General features: G+C 32.0%; 1 protein-coding gene across 3 annotated transcripts; it reads left to right on the plus strand.

The window, feature by feature from the left end:
• The first annotated feature begins 202 nt into the window (after window positions 1–202).
• On the plus strand, window positions 203–5,876 carry LOC106686549 (uncharacterized). 3 transcript variants are annotated; one of them, XM_067052981.1, is made up of 4 exons: window positions 203–604; window positions 2,689–2,880; window positions 5,077–5,339; window positions 5,478–5,580. In XM_067052981.1, the coding sequence occupies exons 1-4, from the start codon at window positions 407–409 to the stop codon at window positions 5,506–5,508; spliced, it is 684 nt and encodes a 227-aa protein (XP_066909082.1). In that variant the 5' UTR covers window positions 203–406; the 3' UTR covers window positions 5,509–5,580. The 3 variants fall into 3 exon arrangements, with proteins under 3 accessions (XP_066909082.1, XP_014285400.1, XP_014285401.1); XM_014429914.2 differs by having other exon boundaries at window positions 205–604; window positions 5,562–5,876; XM_014429915.3 differs by having other exon boundaries at window positions 496–604; window positions 2,676–2,880; window positions 5,562–5,876.
• Window positions 5,877–18,751: the final 12,875 nt, after the last annotated feature.

Raw genomic sequence — 18,751 nt, forward strand, 5'->3', positions numbered from 1 at the left:
ATTTGCCCAGAAAAATAAAGTGAAACTCCCAGTATGAAAAAAGTACAACCTCCCCTTCAATACAAATTTTGAATGTTCTGATTTCAAAATTTCCTCAGTATTATCTCTTCAGGATCAGTCTAAACTTCCATCTTTGGTTTTACTGCCACTCTTATCTTCATTCTTTATTATCTATGAAATTCGATTACGCGAAACAGCTGGTTCGTTAGGTTATACTGTAGAAATGTTTGGGACAGTTGATTAGGGTTTAATAATACCATTAAGGGACTAATTAAGAAAAAGTACAGCTCATTATTGCGTAGTGGATCCAGTGTGTCGTTTTTATAGTGAAATTTATTTATATATAAAAAAACATTTAACAGCTGTAAGTTACACGTTTGTGCCTAGCGAAATTCATTAGTTAAGTATGTCATCGACATGCAATGGGGAGAGGTACTACCTCCTACCAGACGAAGACGGGACTACACTCGTCATCAACAACCACAAAAGAAACAACGAACCTGACATTCAAGTCCTTCGAAAATGCGAAGAGATAGTTAGCCAAGAAGGTGACGAAGTCCTCGATACTTACCTCTTAGTCTTTCTTGATGAGGCGAAGCTCAAGGTAAGGCTTCGACATAAACAGGTCTATATATTTATATTTGATTCAGGCTGAATGAATTTCAAAAATATATGATTACTCAATAGATATTATTTGTACTAAAATTCGTGGTAATCCGTGGTGGACCAAAATATAATTTTTCGGGAATGGGGTTGTATGGAGAGATCATTCGGGATACTTCACGAGCAAATTGCAGCTATAAAGTTTTAAGAATATGTAATAAATATATCTCGAGTTATTTAAAATAGATAGTAATAGGCTTATATTATTAATTAATGTCATATATTCAGGTACAACTAGCTTTGTTCCACAAAGTGAGAAAAGGTTGAGAACTAAATATATGCAACTTTTTCTTTAAATGCAAAAAAAAAAAATACGTATGAAGGGCCCCTACACGGTCGGTCGGATTGATAGTAAATTCAATAATGGATGCTTAAATTGTAAGGTTAAGTCAGATGGATTACTGACAAAACTCTCCAATCTGATCATTTTAAATCTGAAGTGAAATCCCCTTATCCCTTTAAAGCGAGCAAAACGAGCGAATGACGATAGTTGCTACCCAATGGAAACAATGATAATTTACTTATAATACGGTAGATTATAATCTTTAGCTACTGAGTCATACATGTCTAAAACTTCTTAAACGGATGTCCTTAAAAACAGTATAGGAATAGTGATTAAAATAAAACTATTTCTTGTACCTTTCCCCTCCTCCTTGAAGTCATCCTACAGTGTTGATTATGACCTCTCTATTCAAGACGATTGGTTTTTCTCACAACCCATTTAAGGATTAGGGAATCAAATCATGCTGGCTGAGTATCCACTGGTAGGGTTTCATGGTCTCATAATTACAAACCACAGCCAGAACTCAAGTATCAGGGAAAACCAGCAGACACAATGCGTAATATACCTGCAAAATGTGTTGGGAAAAACACTTTCAGGGTTTCTGACATAGAACTAATCCCATAACTAAGTTTTTTCTTTAAAAAGTTTTTTGAGTTCAATCCCTTTGAATCCTGAATCTGACAATCTTACCCGGGCGCACGAGTCAATTGGAGCAAGACCATACTCTTTAATATTCAATTTCTATACTTTCTAATTGCAGACCAAAAGAATTAAAGGGAAGCTAAGCATTTAAAGCTTGAAAAGTGTTAGATGGGTTCGTCTTTTTAATTTAATTCTCCTCTCATAGCTCGCCTAAGCATTCTGTCGATCCTCACTACTTTTGTTTCGTCACGATTTATTTCCCTATTCCTTATCTTACTATAATAAGATTACTCTCATTTTATGAATGACAACATTTGTCCAAGAGTTGAGTAATATTCCGGTAATTGAGTGACCTGTTTCTGGACAGTTTTCTTAACCAGGTTACCAAAGTTTCCCGAAACTTCCAACAATTCCTATTTTGAATATTTGAATTTTTGGGTTCAATTAAATTTTAAATTGATTCAAACACTTTTGACAGTAGAAATCGCTGAAAAAAATTCTCTTTTCGACCACTGTAGAAATGATTTGTTCGTGGATGGAATACTTTATTTTCACGATTGTCTGAGCAAAGAATTCTATGAAGTCTTTATCGGCTGTAAAATCGTCTATCTCGATCAAATCCATTTTATTGAATTTGGAAAGAAACGGAATATAATATATAATACAATACACCTTCTCTACTTAACAGATCCAATTGGAACTATCGAAGGTTCTTAGGATAGTAACCAAATTAAACGTAGATATGCTGTAAACTCAGTTTAACCGGGTGTTTACCGTCAGATTTGGAGGTTAACTTTTCTGGTTCAACAGATAACTATTGATTTTACCTGTGATTTAAAGAATGGTTGGATTTTTTATACAGTTTCCTAAGACTCACTTTTCAGAAATAAACCCTATAATGTAGTTGTCATGTTACATGTTACATATAATAATAAGAATTATAAAAAATCATTTTAATGTGTTGGAAGAAAATAGTTGACCACCCGGACTATCTTTCTAGATTTATTTTTAACAATTTAAAAAAAAGTATAAATAGTAAAACATTCATGAAAAATTGAGCATAAATGAATAATCGACCGTATAAAAGCCTTTTGTGCAAGGTAGCCCTGTTTGAGGAGATGTTAAGGTCGATGCCAACTTGGATGGAGAGCGTGGAACCCTGGTTCAAAAATCTATGTTCTATGGCTGCTAAAGGAATCAAACTCGACAAAGAGAAGACTCCTCATGAGAAGAAGGTTTTGAAATGGCTTATGCTGGCCCTCTCTGAGCCAAAGCTTAAGATGATTCATCAGGTTAGTACCACATCTGGTCAATCAGGTCTAAGTATCCTCTAGTAGTCAGTGGAATCTCAAGGGTCTTAGATATGTTCGGCAGAAAATGTTACAAGCTAATGTGTGTAATAGCTAGCCTTCCTCACTCAACGTTCTTTCAATGACCGTTTGGAGAAGGCTTAGGTTAGGAAGGCTAACTATTGCTTTACTCACAATAAATATTGTGCCTTTTTGACCTGACTTTTTAATAAAAGTCTGTATAATAAAATACAACTTCTAGCGCGTAAATTGTTTTATGTTTCTGACAACATTATGGTTCCAAATAATATTAGCTTTAGGTTTGTTCTATTTAAGTTCAAAGAATTTCACTACAACGTAAGCAAAATAATTATTTTATTTATAAAGCAGATAATAGCCTATTATTACTTAAATCTTACGGCTTTATAAGTAAACGTAAATCAATTCAGACGTTTCCTCGTGAAAAATGATGAGGGAACCATTTTTTTTTTATTTCCCCCCCCCCTTTGCCATTTCTGGCATACGAGGCGTGGGAGCAGTGGGGTAGTGCGCTGGGGTTTGCGCATGCCACTGCTCCCAAAGATCACCAATGATGAGGGAACCTATTTGTATAATTTTATTTATAAGATGAAATAATTAAATTGTTCCTTTTATAATTGTTAATTCATAAAGTTGTTCTCAACCAATATACCAATGAAATGCGCTGAATAGGACATAGAAACTTTTTTCTGTCTTTTGCATTTCATTGTAATTTATGATGTACCAACAAACTCTTGTACCAAAAAGATTTCATTTCATAACTTTCTTTACAATGCCATATGTTTTTCTAAAAGTGTATTCTATCAGTCTTCTTTTTCGTGATATGCCTTTTAGGGACGGTGTTGGTCATTAAATGTTAGATCTGCTCATCACCTTTCAATTTTGCCAATCATTGAAAATAACTAAATATTTTCCTTTATTTCTATTATTATTGTCGTAGTATCTTTCATGTATTTTGAAGTATCCCCTTACATTACTTGATATATTTTAGGTTTTAGAAATCATTTGTATTACGTTTCTGTACTTAGAAGATCGATTTTTGGATTTCTACTAAATTTTTATCTATTTTCTATCTTTTATATTTCTGTAGGAAATTCTCTACCTTTTTTTAGTTTATAGTAGCAGGTATCCGCTTGAACTCACATAATTTTATGAAAACTTTAGTGGGAATGCAATGAACAAACTGTTATAGTTAAGGCATACACGCATTTGTTCATTATTCACAATATTGCTTGTGCCAGATATAATCTGTTTTACAGAATCTTCACAATCCTTCATTTTGCATTCTCGGATAGATTAAACCATATTCTTATTCTTACGTGGCTCTATAGTCCATGATGGACTTTGGCCTCCCAAAAAAATCGACCCCTCTTTTGTACCCAGAGCTCTTCTTTTCCATCTGGTTACTCCAATCTTCCTAGGTCCACTTCCAGGTCCTTTTGTCAGGTTTGCCTAGGACGTCCTTCCTTTCTCTTTTCAGGAACGTTTCTCTAATGACCTTCTTTGCCATTCTTTTGCTACTTTTCCAAGTCAGTCAATGTTTCTGGACTTGATTAATAAAAAAATATGTTCATATCTACTTATATCGTCTTATTCTTTCCCTTTTTCTCTAATTAGACCAAAAATGCATCTCATTATCTTCCGCTCAAAGACATTGAGAACCTGTTGGTCCAAGTGTTCATTTTCAGCATCATTACAATTGGCCTCATGGATGATTTATGTATAAGTAATTTTGTGCGCTTGAAAAGCAAAGTCGACAAGACTATTATATTACGCTATATTTCCACTCACTATTCTTTTCTTGATCTCATCACAACTTATTTTTAGAGTTAATTTCAGTATCGAGGCATATGTAATGAACCACAGCTTCAAAGGTTTAATTATTGTATTTCAGGTGGCCTTCTTCTTCTTCACAAGTCGACAGTACGATGCATTTTGTTTTCGGCTCACTCATTACAAGCAAAACCGTTTTGATTTCATAAATATTATAAACTGTATTATAAGATGCAGCTAATTTTGTTGTTTTATTTACTAAGAACAAATTTAAGGTTGATAATTGGAGAAGGGTGTCTCCTCTGATTGCGAGGAGTCCAATTTCCCCTTAGATTTCATCCTTCTAGGTATTGCCGATATCCTGATCCAGTTGGTTGGTCTAGGTAGAGTTCCCTCACAGCTCTCTTAGAACTGGTGCCAGAGAAGGTGGAACTGTTTCCGAACAAAGGGTACCTCTTGGAGTATGGGGAATGCAGAAACAACGATGTGAGCTACGGTTACCTCAGCTTACCGCCAGGCGAGGTCTTAGCGCTCTTGTATAATTTCGAAGAGGCTGGTCTGGGGAAGTGCTTCAACAAGTCGCTGATGCAAGCATTGTTAGAGGAAGATGGAACGTTTGCTCTTTCAGGAGAGTCCTTCCCCAGATATAGGTAATATTTTATCTATTCTTTAGGAGTATGGATTAGAACATAAGATCTTAATATTACCTTAATACATTTTTCATTAGGAGAAATGGATCAATTTGAAAATATTTGAATTGTATGTGATATAATTGTAATCGCTTGCAGTTTTGTTGCCCTCGGTTCACAAAAATTTTAGTTGAATGAGACCACTAAGCGTGTCCTTTTAAAGAGTGCTTAATGGATCAACAGATGCGTCCTGATGGTGGAGTTCTTAAGCCACCCCGGTGTTGTGCCTGTTGAGGAGCTACGGGAGAGGTCCTACTCCTCCGGGCTCTTGCTAAACCCCGGCCCTCACCGAGTGACCGACACCAGCCAGGCCAGGATTATGGGCGTCCTCCTCTTCGACACAGACTCTACCAACAACATCGTCAGGACCAAGAACAGTCTTCTTTCCACCGCCGTCTGGGTCGCCATCGCCGCCCACTGTGTTTTCTTCCTCATCAAATTCACGAACTCTCGTGAATAACTGCGGTCTATCGGTTGTGTAATAAATTTAATCCTATACCCATGGCTATAATTTGTATTATAATGATATTTGGTAATTGACAACAAACTAGTAAAAAAAAAAATTATTGAGGTAGAACACAATTGTTCTATTTCGATAAATAGGCCTTATCTTGCACCAAGTTAAATATATTTAGGTTTGGTTGCTGTTATTTGCCTAACTTGTTTTTTTGTTTTTTTATACTTTATCTTCAACTTTAATATACCTCTGATAATATATGTACTATAGTATTTTTTCTTTAAAATATATATTGAATAATATTTGCTAATGTTAAGTTATCAAATTATGTTCATACCCATCCCAGTTTAACTATATTGCTCATTTTATTTTTTTTAAACACTACTGTACTCGGTATTATCAATTTTTTTAAAGGTAAGATAAGACCAGGCATCATTCTGGGATTTCGGTTGTGGGGCGGGTAGATAAGGATTGCCTTCTAGTCATTATCTAATTAAAATTGTTAAAAGTGAACGTTTTAAAGATAACATACGAAAGGCTTTCACAGTGGACGGAAGTGGTGTGCTCCAAGCCGATTTCCAGTTTTAATAAGTTTTTCGATTAAACTAATTTTATTAATTATTTTGAAAGTGTATTATTTAATTAATTTCATTTAATTCAAGTAACGATGAATTGATTCTTATTTATGGCGGCGAGAACTGGGTGACGCTCTACTTTCACTGGTGTTGAGATGTTCTTATTGGTAAAGCAGTGGAGGAAACTTGAAAGCATCAGTGTCCAATGACTTGCTTTGAAGAAAATCAGGAGAGTAGACGGCTTAAATGATTTGAATATAATTTTTGAAACTATAATAAGAGAAAACCCAATAAGGCAATGAAAGTTAGACCACTACAATGTCACCCTATGATTTCCTACCAGTTGCATAGAACCAGAATATTGGAAGTAATGGAGGAAAACCTCGCTTAAATGAAGAAATTAATCAGAGACCAGGAAGAGTTCAGGACGTCCATGGAAGAGGTAGAGAAAGAAGTTCTTAAAAATAACCTAGTTTCTTTCTCTATGTTTTCCATTCATTTCTGAGAAACAACGGTATTTAAAGAGATAATGAATCTTATTGCGGTAAACATTTCGGTCACGATAAGGCGAGTGTTTTCCAGGTTTCATTGGAATATAATGAGCTGGAAAACACTAATTACCGAGTGAAATTGACTATCCATATCAAAGTCAGACCGCCTCAACACAAACCAACAACTATGTCTGTGTATTTATCTTCTGTAATCAATGAAATCAGTTTTTCATGAATGAAACCAAATCTTCCATTGATGAATTTTGAAAATATAAGCTTATTGTCCAATAATATCTTTATGATTAGTAAGCATGGTCGAGAAGCCAATTCTCTTTCCTAAATAAGGGATGTTACAGAATTGTTTTTTAGCTCTTATGGACTCTTTTTCGTTTACTTGTTTGTTCCTTAGAAATCGTATTAAACTATTGTTGTCAAGCTGTTTTATTTGCATTAAAGCATAGTTGAGATGAAGAGGAAAAAAAAAAAGATATAATAAAACTGATAAACATAGAATTTATAACAGGATGCCCTGCTGCAGTCTGGGCTTTAGTCTTCGGGTTGTGGCTGGGTTTCCCAAGTTGTAGGCCACTGCTCTTTTAACTGTAGGTAATTGGGAGTTAAATTTCATGAACCTTTTTTTTTTGTAATCCTCTATTGTCTCTATTTGTTATTCCCGATGTAATTGGCTGTTTCCTACAAACCAAGGAGCATCCACTGCAATTCTTACACCTTTAGTACAGAATGCCGCTCCCCAGACTCCACAGCCGTACATCAGCAGTGGCCTGATAATTGTTTTAAATATAAGAACAGTTTTTCTGATTTTAATTAGGATAGGATATAGCATTGCTAACCTAGCGTAGGTTTGAGTTAGTTTGGTGTTTATATTGTGGCTCCAGGTAAGGCGGGGATGAAGGTGATTTTTACTGGCGATTTTTATCATCTTACTGTTTCACTGGCAGGATTCCATATTTTTAATAATAATTTTCGTTGCGAAATCGTAAACACGGTTTTTTGAAAGAGTATGGCAGGAATATAAAAATACAATAATTTACTAAAATTTATAATCTCCTATTAAACATTTATTCAATACTGAATTGTCAGAGAATCAATATTGAAACGCTTTTATGGAGTCGTCCATGCTGTCAACTAAAAGGCTAACATATAGGTTATAGAAAATAAATAAACAAACGATTTAATGACTATTTTAACATTAAAACATCAACCAGATTGGAGAAACTAAAAAACTCGTGTAAAAACTTATCTTTATTTTTTTTTTACGCGTTTTTCGACATTTCCATTTATCTAATATTGGATGTATATTATTTTTTGTAAAATCTTTGGATTTCTAATGGTATACATTAACTAGATATTACTACTCTTATTTTCGGAAATGTGTTTCCTTGAACCTGGAAAAATATTATATTATTTCCTTAATTTAATTATGAAATCCTTGCTTAGCTTATATTTACGCGTTTTTTTAACTGAAAAGTTTGTGATGGTAGTTCAGAGAACGTTTTTTCTTTTTGTTTTGTTTTTAAGTCACATATAAGCTATGTCAGACTATTTGAATGAAAATAAGTTAATCTTTGGAGATCTTTAGATTGATTTTTTTTTAAACCCTAAAAAATGTAAAATGGATTATATAGGGTGGCACGTTCAGCTGGTCGATTCTAACCAAAACGTTACCGTAACATTTATGCATACTCCTGTTCTAAATATGTAATTTTAGTTTCGTAAGACTTTTTGTTTTTGAACTAAGTTGTTCAAATACAAACAACTTTGTAAATTAACGGGACTGAACAAAGCTCTTGTTACTATATTGCTATTATATTAGATGTAACAACAAACATCGGTCCTATATCTTCCCCTTTTTTCACTATTGAAAAAATAACTGCACGTAAAATTAGTTTATGGGGTTTGCTTTAAGATATAGAGAGATAGTCCAAAATAAGTTAGTTTTTATTAAATATAAATATCTTAAATTTCTAGAAAACCTTCAGTATTTTATAGTATGCATAATAATGTTATAGAACGGGAACCATACTATGATAAATACCCTTTTTCTCATAATGTATGATTCATCAATTCTGAGATGTCCGATTCATCTCAAGCCACTATAATTTTATGTTTATCGACATTCCTTTAGTATAATTTTCTATATGTATTTAGCTCAGAGCTTTTGGTGGCCTTAGAAAAAGCTTTGGACCCGACTCCAACACAAAGACTCATTAATGGACTGATAGTCCAGGATAACATACTGCGCGTCGCGTTTGATTATGGACTGAATATAAACTTATAATTACATTACTCATAAAGAAAAGTAATAAATTTGAGTCAATGTCTCATAAATAGTTGGTATGGTTTTCCTGTCCAGTCCTGAAGTTTTTTGATTAAATTTACAATAGTACACTTTAGCTATTCACTAGGAATAGACCATATGGACAGGAATATCCTTGAAATAAATCAGGAAGAATTTGTTTATTTTATTTTTTTAACATTGATTCTGAACTTGACCCTCCCACACAGGTTAGAATAGGTTATACCTTGTTAACCTATACTACCAAGTAAAGAACTTCTCCAGTATTTCAGTAATAACCAGGAAAGGGTGTAAAATAAAATTAACCAACCGTATGTTGTAACGCTAATCAACCCTCTTCAATACAGAATAACCTAAAAAAATTTTTTTTTCTTACACTTCAAAAAAAGAATGAAATTAATACATTTTAACCTAATAAAGTTAATGAAGTGAACCTGCTTTTAAGGATATGACCATGAAAACGATTAAGGACAATTATATATGTACTTGCCTGGGTACAGATCACGATTCACTGTCAAAGTGCAAAGAATAAATAGATCAGTTTTTTTTTATGTTTTAAGGGTATTAACTGTATATCTTTGTGCTTTATTTGTATTATATAGATTTAAAACTAATGAAATCTGTTGTATTTTATTAATATGTTTTGTGAATACAATGTATGAACTTAACGCAATTATCTCATTAACTTTGTATATTCTTTACAATATGGCTTAGTTATTAATTATGATCATTTTAATTTATAATTTCCCATTATTTAATCATTAGGAGTTCAATATCAATTATGTGAAATACGATTGATATTAGTTATTTTTATCACTCCAAAGCAGGATATAAAAATTCCAATCATTAAAAATATTCTCACAATAGCCAAAAAATTATATGTTCCAGTCAAAAATGAAACATCTTGAAAAACATTCTATTTCTCAGAAACAGATGTCAGACATGAGAATTTAAGTACCCAAAATAAAACTTGTAAGGTTCACTTTAAAATATTTTATAATGATCATCTTCATTTGAGTTGCAATTAACATGATATTTGTCACATAAATGTTATTAATTGAGTTATCTAAGGAACGGAGAAGGTATTGGTTTCAATATTTTGACGCAAAAAATTGGTAAAATTATTTGATGCTTTTCTTGAATGGTAAGATTAAACAAGAAACTAACAAAAAATGTCTTCTGGATGGAATGATTTATGAAATTATGAAAATACAATTTATTTATACGTTTTATATTCTTTATTGTGTTTTCCATTTTTTATTTCTCTTAAATTAGTAGAAATGAGTCTGATTTTATATATACTTGGTTTTGTTAAAAGTGTAAATCCATGTGAATATTCAGGAAAGTATATTTTATATACATGGTCTAGAAATTTCTTTTCAGTTAAAAAATCTATAATAAGTTTGAATTTTTGAGTAGCTGGTACACTTCTAACTACGTTTGTCATGTCCAAACTAATTAGTTTCAATGACTGTTCCAGGAAAAAACAATAACAAATGTCTGAAATACATAATTTTTTTAATATTTTAGATAATTTAACATAAATTATACTATTATAATTTTAGAACACCAACGATATGGCTCCAAAAAAACAGGCCACAGATACGAAATGATGAGATCGCACCAGAATCAGAAATGGTTTTTATGTTGGCGCTTGCATTCAACATAAAGTGGAATTTAAACGACCCTTTGGCATGAGGGCCGCTAAGTAGATGAAGGATAGAGATGAAGAGAACCAAGCCCCCGCAGCCACCCAGAGCGGTGCCGAAGACATGGAGGTATTGGATATTGGCTCCAATAATGGATAGTTATGGAGCCGATAAATATGGTAAGAGGCCGATTGTTGGCGACACCATATATTCAAGTTATCGTTGGCTCATTCCAAGTGGGAGGACCAGTCCTCGATCTTCTTGCTGCTCGGAGGTTTCCCATGTTTTCGCATTCTCTTTTACGAGTTCTCGTTACCCTAATTTAGCAGCCTGCAGTTTTTTCAACTCGGGAAAAATCTGTCCAAATGGTAAACTCATTTCTATGACCTTCACCTATCATTTTTATGTTCTAGCACCTTTAAAGCCCAGAAAACAACAAGGTAACAACAGAAAAAAGAACGCAAAAGTAATTTAATTTTATCTATGATCATCCTCAATTTGTACCTAAAAGATGAACAATATTTTATTTTTTGAATTATAATTTCTGATACCTTTTCTATTGAGCATCTAGTAATTAGGTAGAAGTAATGTCCCTCAATTATGGAATACAAACTCTCAGATTAGATTCCGTGTACTGCTAAGTATCTTTTCTCGAGTGGCATGTTTTTAAGCGTAGTTCACTCAAGTGAGAAATATTCTTTAAATATGTGAATATATTTAACTATAATGTAAAAATATTTAATCTCAACCATTCTTTAAACTTCAACCAAACATCAATTCTCGCCATTGTTCCTAATCATAAAAAGTCTCATTTCGGAATCCATACATATTCATTTACAACACAAATCCGTCATCATAAAGTGGATAAAGACTCTGACCTACCGACTTATCTTAAGCCTAATCAAACAAACATAATTTTTCTTTTAATTTCTTCTCTATGTTCTGCATCTCAGAAGGTTAACTTCTATTATCCTCCCATATCGTTTATTTTTTTTCCTTATCTTATACTCTCTTATACTAACATTTTTTTTTTTTTACTCTACAACTTTACAATCCATTTTTTACCTTTTATATTTTATATTTATATCTTTTATTTGTCTGATACTTCCACCTTTTACTTATATTTATTGCTTTATAATTAATGTTTTTATTATATAAATTTACACCTTAGTTCCTCTGATCAATTTTATATATTTTCTTTTCTTCACTATATTATATTTATCCCATTGTTATCTTGAATTACGCAATAGTAGATTTGTGTTATTCTTTAGCTAGTTCCTCCCCTATTTCTGGCCAAGATCCTAAGCAGACCATCCGCTGACATACCCAGCATTCTCTTGACTCCAGCCTCCTGAAAGAGTAACATCGTGAGGTAGAAAGCACCGCGCTGGCTGGAATGTGAGCATTGAGTCCTTGGAAACTCTTTAAACACCTCCAAGGACTGTTAGTTAATGAACTGCTCGTATTAGAACGATTTGTTAAACAATGCTAGTGTTTAGCTCTTGGTGGATAAGATATTTTCCTTTTGCTGAAACATTTAGAGACAGTAGCTAAGATAATATATATATAATAAAAGAAAATGGAAGGCGAAATTTAAGAAAATCAGGTATTCCAAGTTAAAATAGCGAATATAAGTTCTTTGGCCTATAGGCGATTGTGGTGGAAGCAATAGTTTTTAGTACTGAGCTTATAACAAAGTCGAGGTCTTAAAAAAAAATTAGACATGTTTGACCACATATCTAGGAAATTATATTTATATAAAACACCTTTTTAGTTTAAAATAAAACCTTCCAAATTAATGGAATAGCCATTACATAATGATTAGACACCTAACTAACTAAGTATGGAATTAGACAGAAAGACTAATACTTAAGGTGTAGCACCGATTTATGTATATGAAAGTAGATAATTAAGTAATCCATAGTATGTCGCTATAGTAGGTAATAAATTAAATTCTTCCCATGGACTGAACACAATAGACCATGATACGGCAAAATCAGGCTTTGAAGTCTGCTTGTTACAATTTTAAAAGACAAATGAAAAGAAAATCACAAGTCCTTGTTCATTTCAATGTATAACATGAAATGGTAATGGAAGGTAAAGTTACATTCAATTTTGAAAAACTGTGTAACGTTCTTCCTAGCAATGCTGGGATGCAAACTGAGATTTTGGTTATCATGTATCAAAGAGGATACTCCAAAACAAGAGGGTTAACTGACGCTCTAAAATTCATCTTTCGTCCCACTGAGGACTGAGAAAAATGTTTTATTTTTTTCATTCAACCCCAGGATGGGTATATTTCTTGTACACAGAGCTAATGTCGAAAAACAATTTTGTTATAATAAACGGTGATTAATCTCCATTACTATCATTCAAGTAGCTTATTAACCGGAACCGAAACCTTTTCTCATCCATAGTTTGAAGCCTAGAATTGGTTTATGAGATTTGAAAGCAGTAGTTGATGGTCCCATGGACTTCGTTCATATTTGAGGCATAGAAATGGAAAAGGGTGCCAGAAATAAGAAAAATGATATTTTGACGGGATAAGGTTGAAGATACCGGTGGCAATCGACTGGTAACCACTGAGAGTTCCTATCTTATTTATTTAAGTGTTTCGACCACTAGAACCATTTACACTGGATTTACAAAAGTAGTAAATTACAATGGACATGTTCAAAAAGTTAAAATTACAAAGTGAGAAAGTTACAAATTTACTATTACAATAACAAATTTACAATTACAATTACAATTTACATTTAACAAAGTTACAATTAAAATTTACGTACTCATTAAATTATGCATTCACTTATACATGCTGGAATTAGAGTTAGACTATATGTGATCATAGATATTAATGATTTTTCAAAATTGAAAACGTTTTGTTATTGTCGTGGGATCTTCTCTCAATATCTCCTGTACATCTGAAGAGAATCGGTATGGTTCCTGAGCAATATATTCAGTGACAATTTGCCTGACGGTGAGATCGTTTCCGCAGTAGCGCGATACATTGGTGCATTTTCTTTTTTCATGAGATGACCGTGGGTGAGTCGAGGATGGCCTATCCGAAGTTACGCCTATACGAGTTAATACTACTTCTCTCTGTAGCACATTCAAGTTCCTAGTTGGACGTTTCAACTCTCATGATGAACCATACGTCTTGCTACTTTTGCCATCCAATTTCTTTGATTCAAGAATTAACATCTTTGCATGTTGGTGGTGTTACGACTTGACCTGTCTTTATAGCTAGTTTGGCCTGCGAGTTCCTATCATAAATGTCTTTGTTCCTAGAGCTGTAATGTTTTCATAATTTTAGAACAGAAATTGTGACCAACTATCTGTTTTTCGTTGTTTCTTTTTTCAAGACTAGTTTATTTGGCCTTTTCCGTTGCTGAGTCTCATTTATGATAAAGAAGTAGTCCTTAAATAGTATAATAGATAATTTATACTATATAAATTATCCAAATTGTTTCTAAACATGTTCACTACTCCTAACCTCTAGTTTTTAGGATTTTGATTTTTGCTGGGTAATAACAATGACGTGTGAAGTCTATCTTTGAGAAGTCAATTTTCTAACTTTCTCCAGTTCTTTTCTATTACACCCAATTTTACTGCGATCTCCCAATCCCACATGCTAATAATATTATGAGTACTTTGCCCAGGTTTAAATTAGTAAAATAAATTAAAATTGCTTTTTGACATTTTTTTGTTCAAATGATTTAAAGAAATTGAACAAAAGGATTTTATAGTTTGAATTTTTGGTGAAAGAGAGGATATAAAATAAGGTTTGATAAATCCACCTCAAATCGGCGTAGTCTTTTTGAAGAAAGCTTTAAAGAACAAAAAAATAATTAAAAAACTGGCTCGGGTATGAACATTTATTTTGGCGAAGTTAACAATAGAAACATAAACATTTAATCAAAATAAAACATTTAGAAATAAAATAAAGAATATAAATTAAAATAACAGAGGCTTTCAAGATAAAATCATATGACTAAACTGAATAATACAAAGCAATAAAGTCATGGGCGTTGATAACTTCAGGGTTTTACGCCCTAAAGCCCCAAACAACAACAACAAAGCAATAAATAAATAAAAAAATTAATACCTATATAAAGTAAATACAGAGTGTCTACGACCCCGATAGATATTTTTTGAGGTATCAGTAGTACAGAACTATTGCTACGAAGTTGTAGACTCTGCTTCTATGGACATCTTTTAGAAGTGGTCAAAAGTTGGTGGCCCCACGTCTATACTGATTCAATTAATGTTTCCAATTGTCTAATTTTAGTTAAGTTAAATATCACTATGGCACCCATGGAATGCATTGGTTGTATTACTATTAATCACAAATAACAATGAAATGTCTCAGCAATACATAGCGCACAAAGACAGGATTTGGTACATGAATTTTCCAAACAACTAATGGACTAGACAACTGACTAAAAGAGCGAAGATTGTTGACCCGTTGGTAGGCGACGCCAAATAAATAACACCCACTGACCGTTATATATAAATATAATACAAAATACATCAAACTGGATTTGGTGAATGACACAATTCTTCATTTTTCAAATACAATAATTTATTTCATACAATCAGCAACAACGTTTCGGGAAGTATCCCCCATCTTCAGGCTGCTATAAAACCAAATTCAACAAAAACCCATAACATGTGTTATTACCCACAACACAATATTAAATATAAACATCAATTTGATTTTAATAATCCAGAAATTTTAGATATTGTTAAGAATAGTAGGAATATAAAAATAATTGAATCAGTACATATTACAAAAAATATTGACAAAGCAATCAATTATAAAACTGATACAAAAACTTTAGGCACACATTATATGTATATTATAAATAAATTAACGTTTTAGTTTTTATGTGGTTTTATATAATATAGAATTAATTTAGTCAAAGTGTTTATAATTATAAAATAAAATAGTTTTATATAATAAAGAGAAAGAAATGGTTTTTGAAAAATTGTTAATTTTAGTTTAATTGTTCATCTTTGTGGTAATAGAGGTAGGAGAAAAGTGTTTTATAGTCTATATGGTTGTTATCAAAATGGAAGATAACCTTCAGGAAGGTTATTATTCTCCTGAAATGTATGACTGTTAACAGTAAAATAGTTTTTATTCATTAAATGACAATAACATTATTAAATATTAGCAAGAATGACAATAAAGGAGATAATTATATGTTATATATAGGTTATTTTTATCAGGTAAATAGTTTTAAAGTATATATGATATATTAGTATTGTTGTAAGCGCGTGTTACGGGTTTTTGTTTAATTTGGTTTTATAGCAACCTGAAGATGGGGGAAATTTCCCAAAACGTTGTTGCTGATTATATGAAATACGAAGAATTGTGTCATTCACCAAATCCAGTTTAATTCCACAGACTCTTCCATTATAAGATCATTAAGTTTATAAATACATCTGTTTTTCTAAAAATAAAACAAAATTCTAAAGAAAATAATACAAATAAAATAAATGTAATAAATTAAGACTGTTTACAAATTAAGCTTGGCGTGAACAATGATCTCTTTGAAAAGAAGATTAAGAAATTATTTTGTCTATAAAATCTATTTTAAAATACCACAAATGTATCAACTCAATATAAAGCACACTACACTTGATCACATATTTGGCTATACACAGATTCCACTAAACTAATCCATCCAAAAAATAAAAATGCCAATGAATGATTCGTAACTATTTCCTATAAATATCGACCTTCTAAAACATAAAAAGGCCATTTCCTAAAAAATTTTGAGAGAGTCATCGGTTTTTCCACGCTTCTTAAGAGCGATTCATTGTCCATGGCCAAACCAAGTAAAGTAGAAGTTTTAGTGCGAAGACTGAGATAAAAGAGTGAAAACCATCTTCAAGAAATCTTCTGATTCAGAATCTCAAGGTTTAGTAAGGCATGATTTCATTTCTACAATTTTGCTCATATTACTCGTGTTTTTATACTATCATATATCAACATGTCCCTACAATCAAATTGATTCGGTCATTTCAAAAATCACGTAGGTAAATTTTTTTTGCTTTCTCTCTGCCGATGGTAGGAAAACTTTGTATTTATGTTGATAATAAAAAATAGTTATAATCTTCAAAATCATAAATTTTCATTCATATTTTACGTTATAGACATGAAAGAGAAAACGTTTTTAAAATTTGTGTTCGGGCTTTATTTATCGAATCGTTTATTCGATTTTGATGAAATTATGAACGATAGTGCGGATTAGGTACCTAGTTGTTTTCATATCAATTTCTTGCGATTCCATTGCCTACTATCGCTCAGGCATGCGCATTCCTCGGAACAACTATATTTCAAAAACGACTTGTCTAATATGGACCAAATATGAAGGAAAGTTATGGCCTTGAGTAAAATGGTATAACGGGTGTTGTATCAATTTCATCTGATTCCATATAATGTTCGCTTACCATGCAAAAAACCTCATTTTGGATACATTTATATTTCAACAACTCATCCTGTAAATTTTCTTTCAAACAACTAATCATTAATCTTCAAAGATAAATAATTATTCAGCTAACGAGAATCCCCGGATAAATGATAATTTCAAGAAAATATATACTATAAATATAACATATACAATAAAGCGTAAATAAAATAAAATATATTTATATATAAAATATATTATATAAATATATATAAGAAAAAGAAGATAAATAGTGAGTAAGTTATTTTAAAAAGTTCAAGAAGATTCGTTTATTTGTGAATTGTACAATTTTTATTTTATTATACTTTTTTAAATGACCAATTCAATTGTTTTGTTTTATAATTAAACTAAGGCTTATATGGATTTTATTGGTTCATGCCCAAACAACATAATTGAAGTTCTATTTTGAATCATTAGGTACATGTACTAGCAGAATGCAGCTTATCTCTTGTTGTACGTTTTCATTTAATAAAGGCCTGAAATCTTACCACACTTGAAGTACCACTTCATACACAAGTCTGCAGCCCTTTTGAAGGCTAGAAATTCTGGCCGAAACGTTGGCATGATTAAATAAGTTACTTAACTTATTTTTGTTATATTTTAACTGCACCCCCCAACCATCTTCTCCTCGTATAATTCATCCACGGCCATCTATCTCTCATGATTAAGAATTTTTAGTTTGGAAAAATTTTAAGTAAAAAAAAAAAAATAAAAAGCTGAACTATTATAAATTTGGTGTAAGTATAACAACATATTTTTCATAAACTATCGGTTGAGATAAAAGAAATAATTTTAAAATTTCATTGATGAAAAATCCTTTTTTTTCTTTATAAAAAAGGAGTACTTTTTAATTTATTACTATTTATTGCAGTTTTAAAAGCATATCCAGTAACATGATAATTACTTAGTTGAGAACTATAAATTTTAAGTATTTTTATTTATATTATTATTATATTTAATATTTATTGCTTTATGTTAAAGTGGAATGTTTGTAAAAATTGATATGATTCGTTGAAAAGGTTGAATGATTAAATTCGCTTCATATCAATAATTTTACTTACATAGTTGAACACTCTAGTATCTGAAAGACTTATGTCTCGCATTAACTTCAAAGCAGTCCTTCGAACTCTATGATTACTGAAAGTAACTGCCCCCAGAACGGTTATGGAGGTCGTAACAGTGACTAGCAAGTGTGATCGAGGAAACTAGAAAAGAAAAAAATCCAGAAGCACATACCAAAAGTTATAACCTGGGAGCTGCCAAACCACCGAATATTCATTAGCTATAATTATCCACGTACCGAAGATTAATTTCTTTCCTCTTCCAAACTGGATCATTTACTTCTTGCGGCTTTGGAAATTCCAGTTACGAGTTGGAAAGTTTTAAGTTTTTCGTTTTGGAAAATTTC

The sequence above is a fragment of the Halyomorpha halys genome, unplaced genomic scaffold (assembly GCF_000696795.3).
Source record: "Halyomorpha halys isolate HHAL.00 unplaced genomic scaffold, Hhal_1.1 Scaffold836.1, whole genome shotgun sequence".
Taxonomy (NCBI): domain Eukaryota; kingdom Metazoa; phylum Arthropoda; class Insecta; order Hemiptera; family Pentatomidae; genus Halyomorpha; species Halyomorpha halys.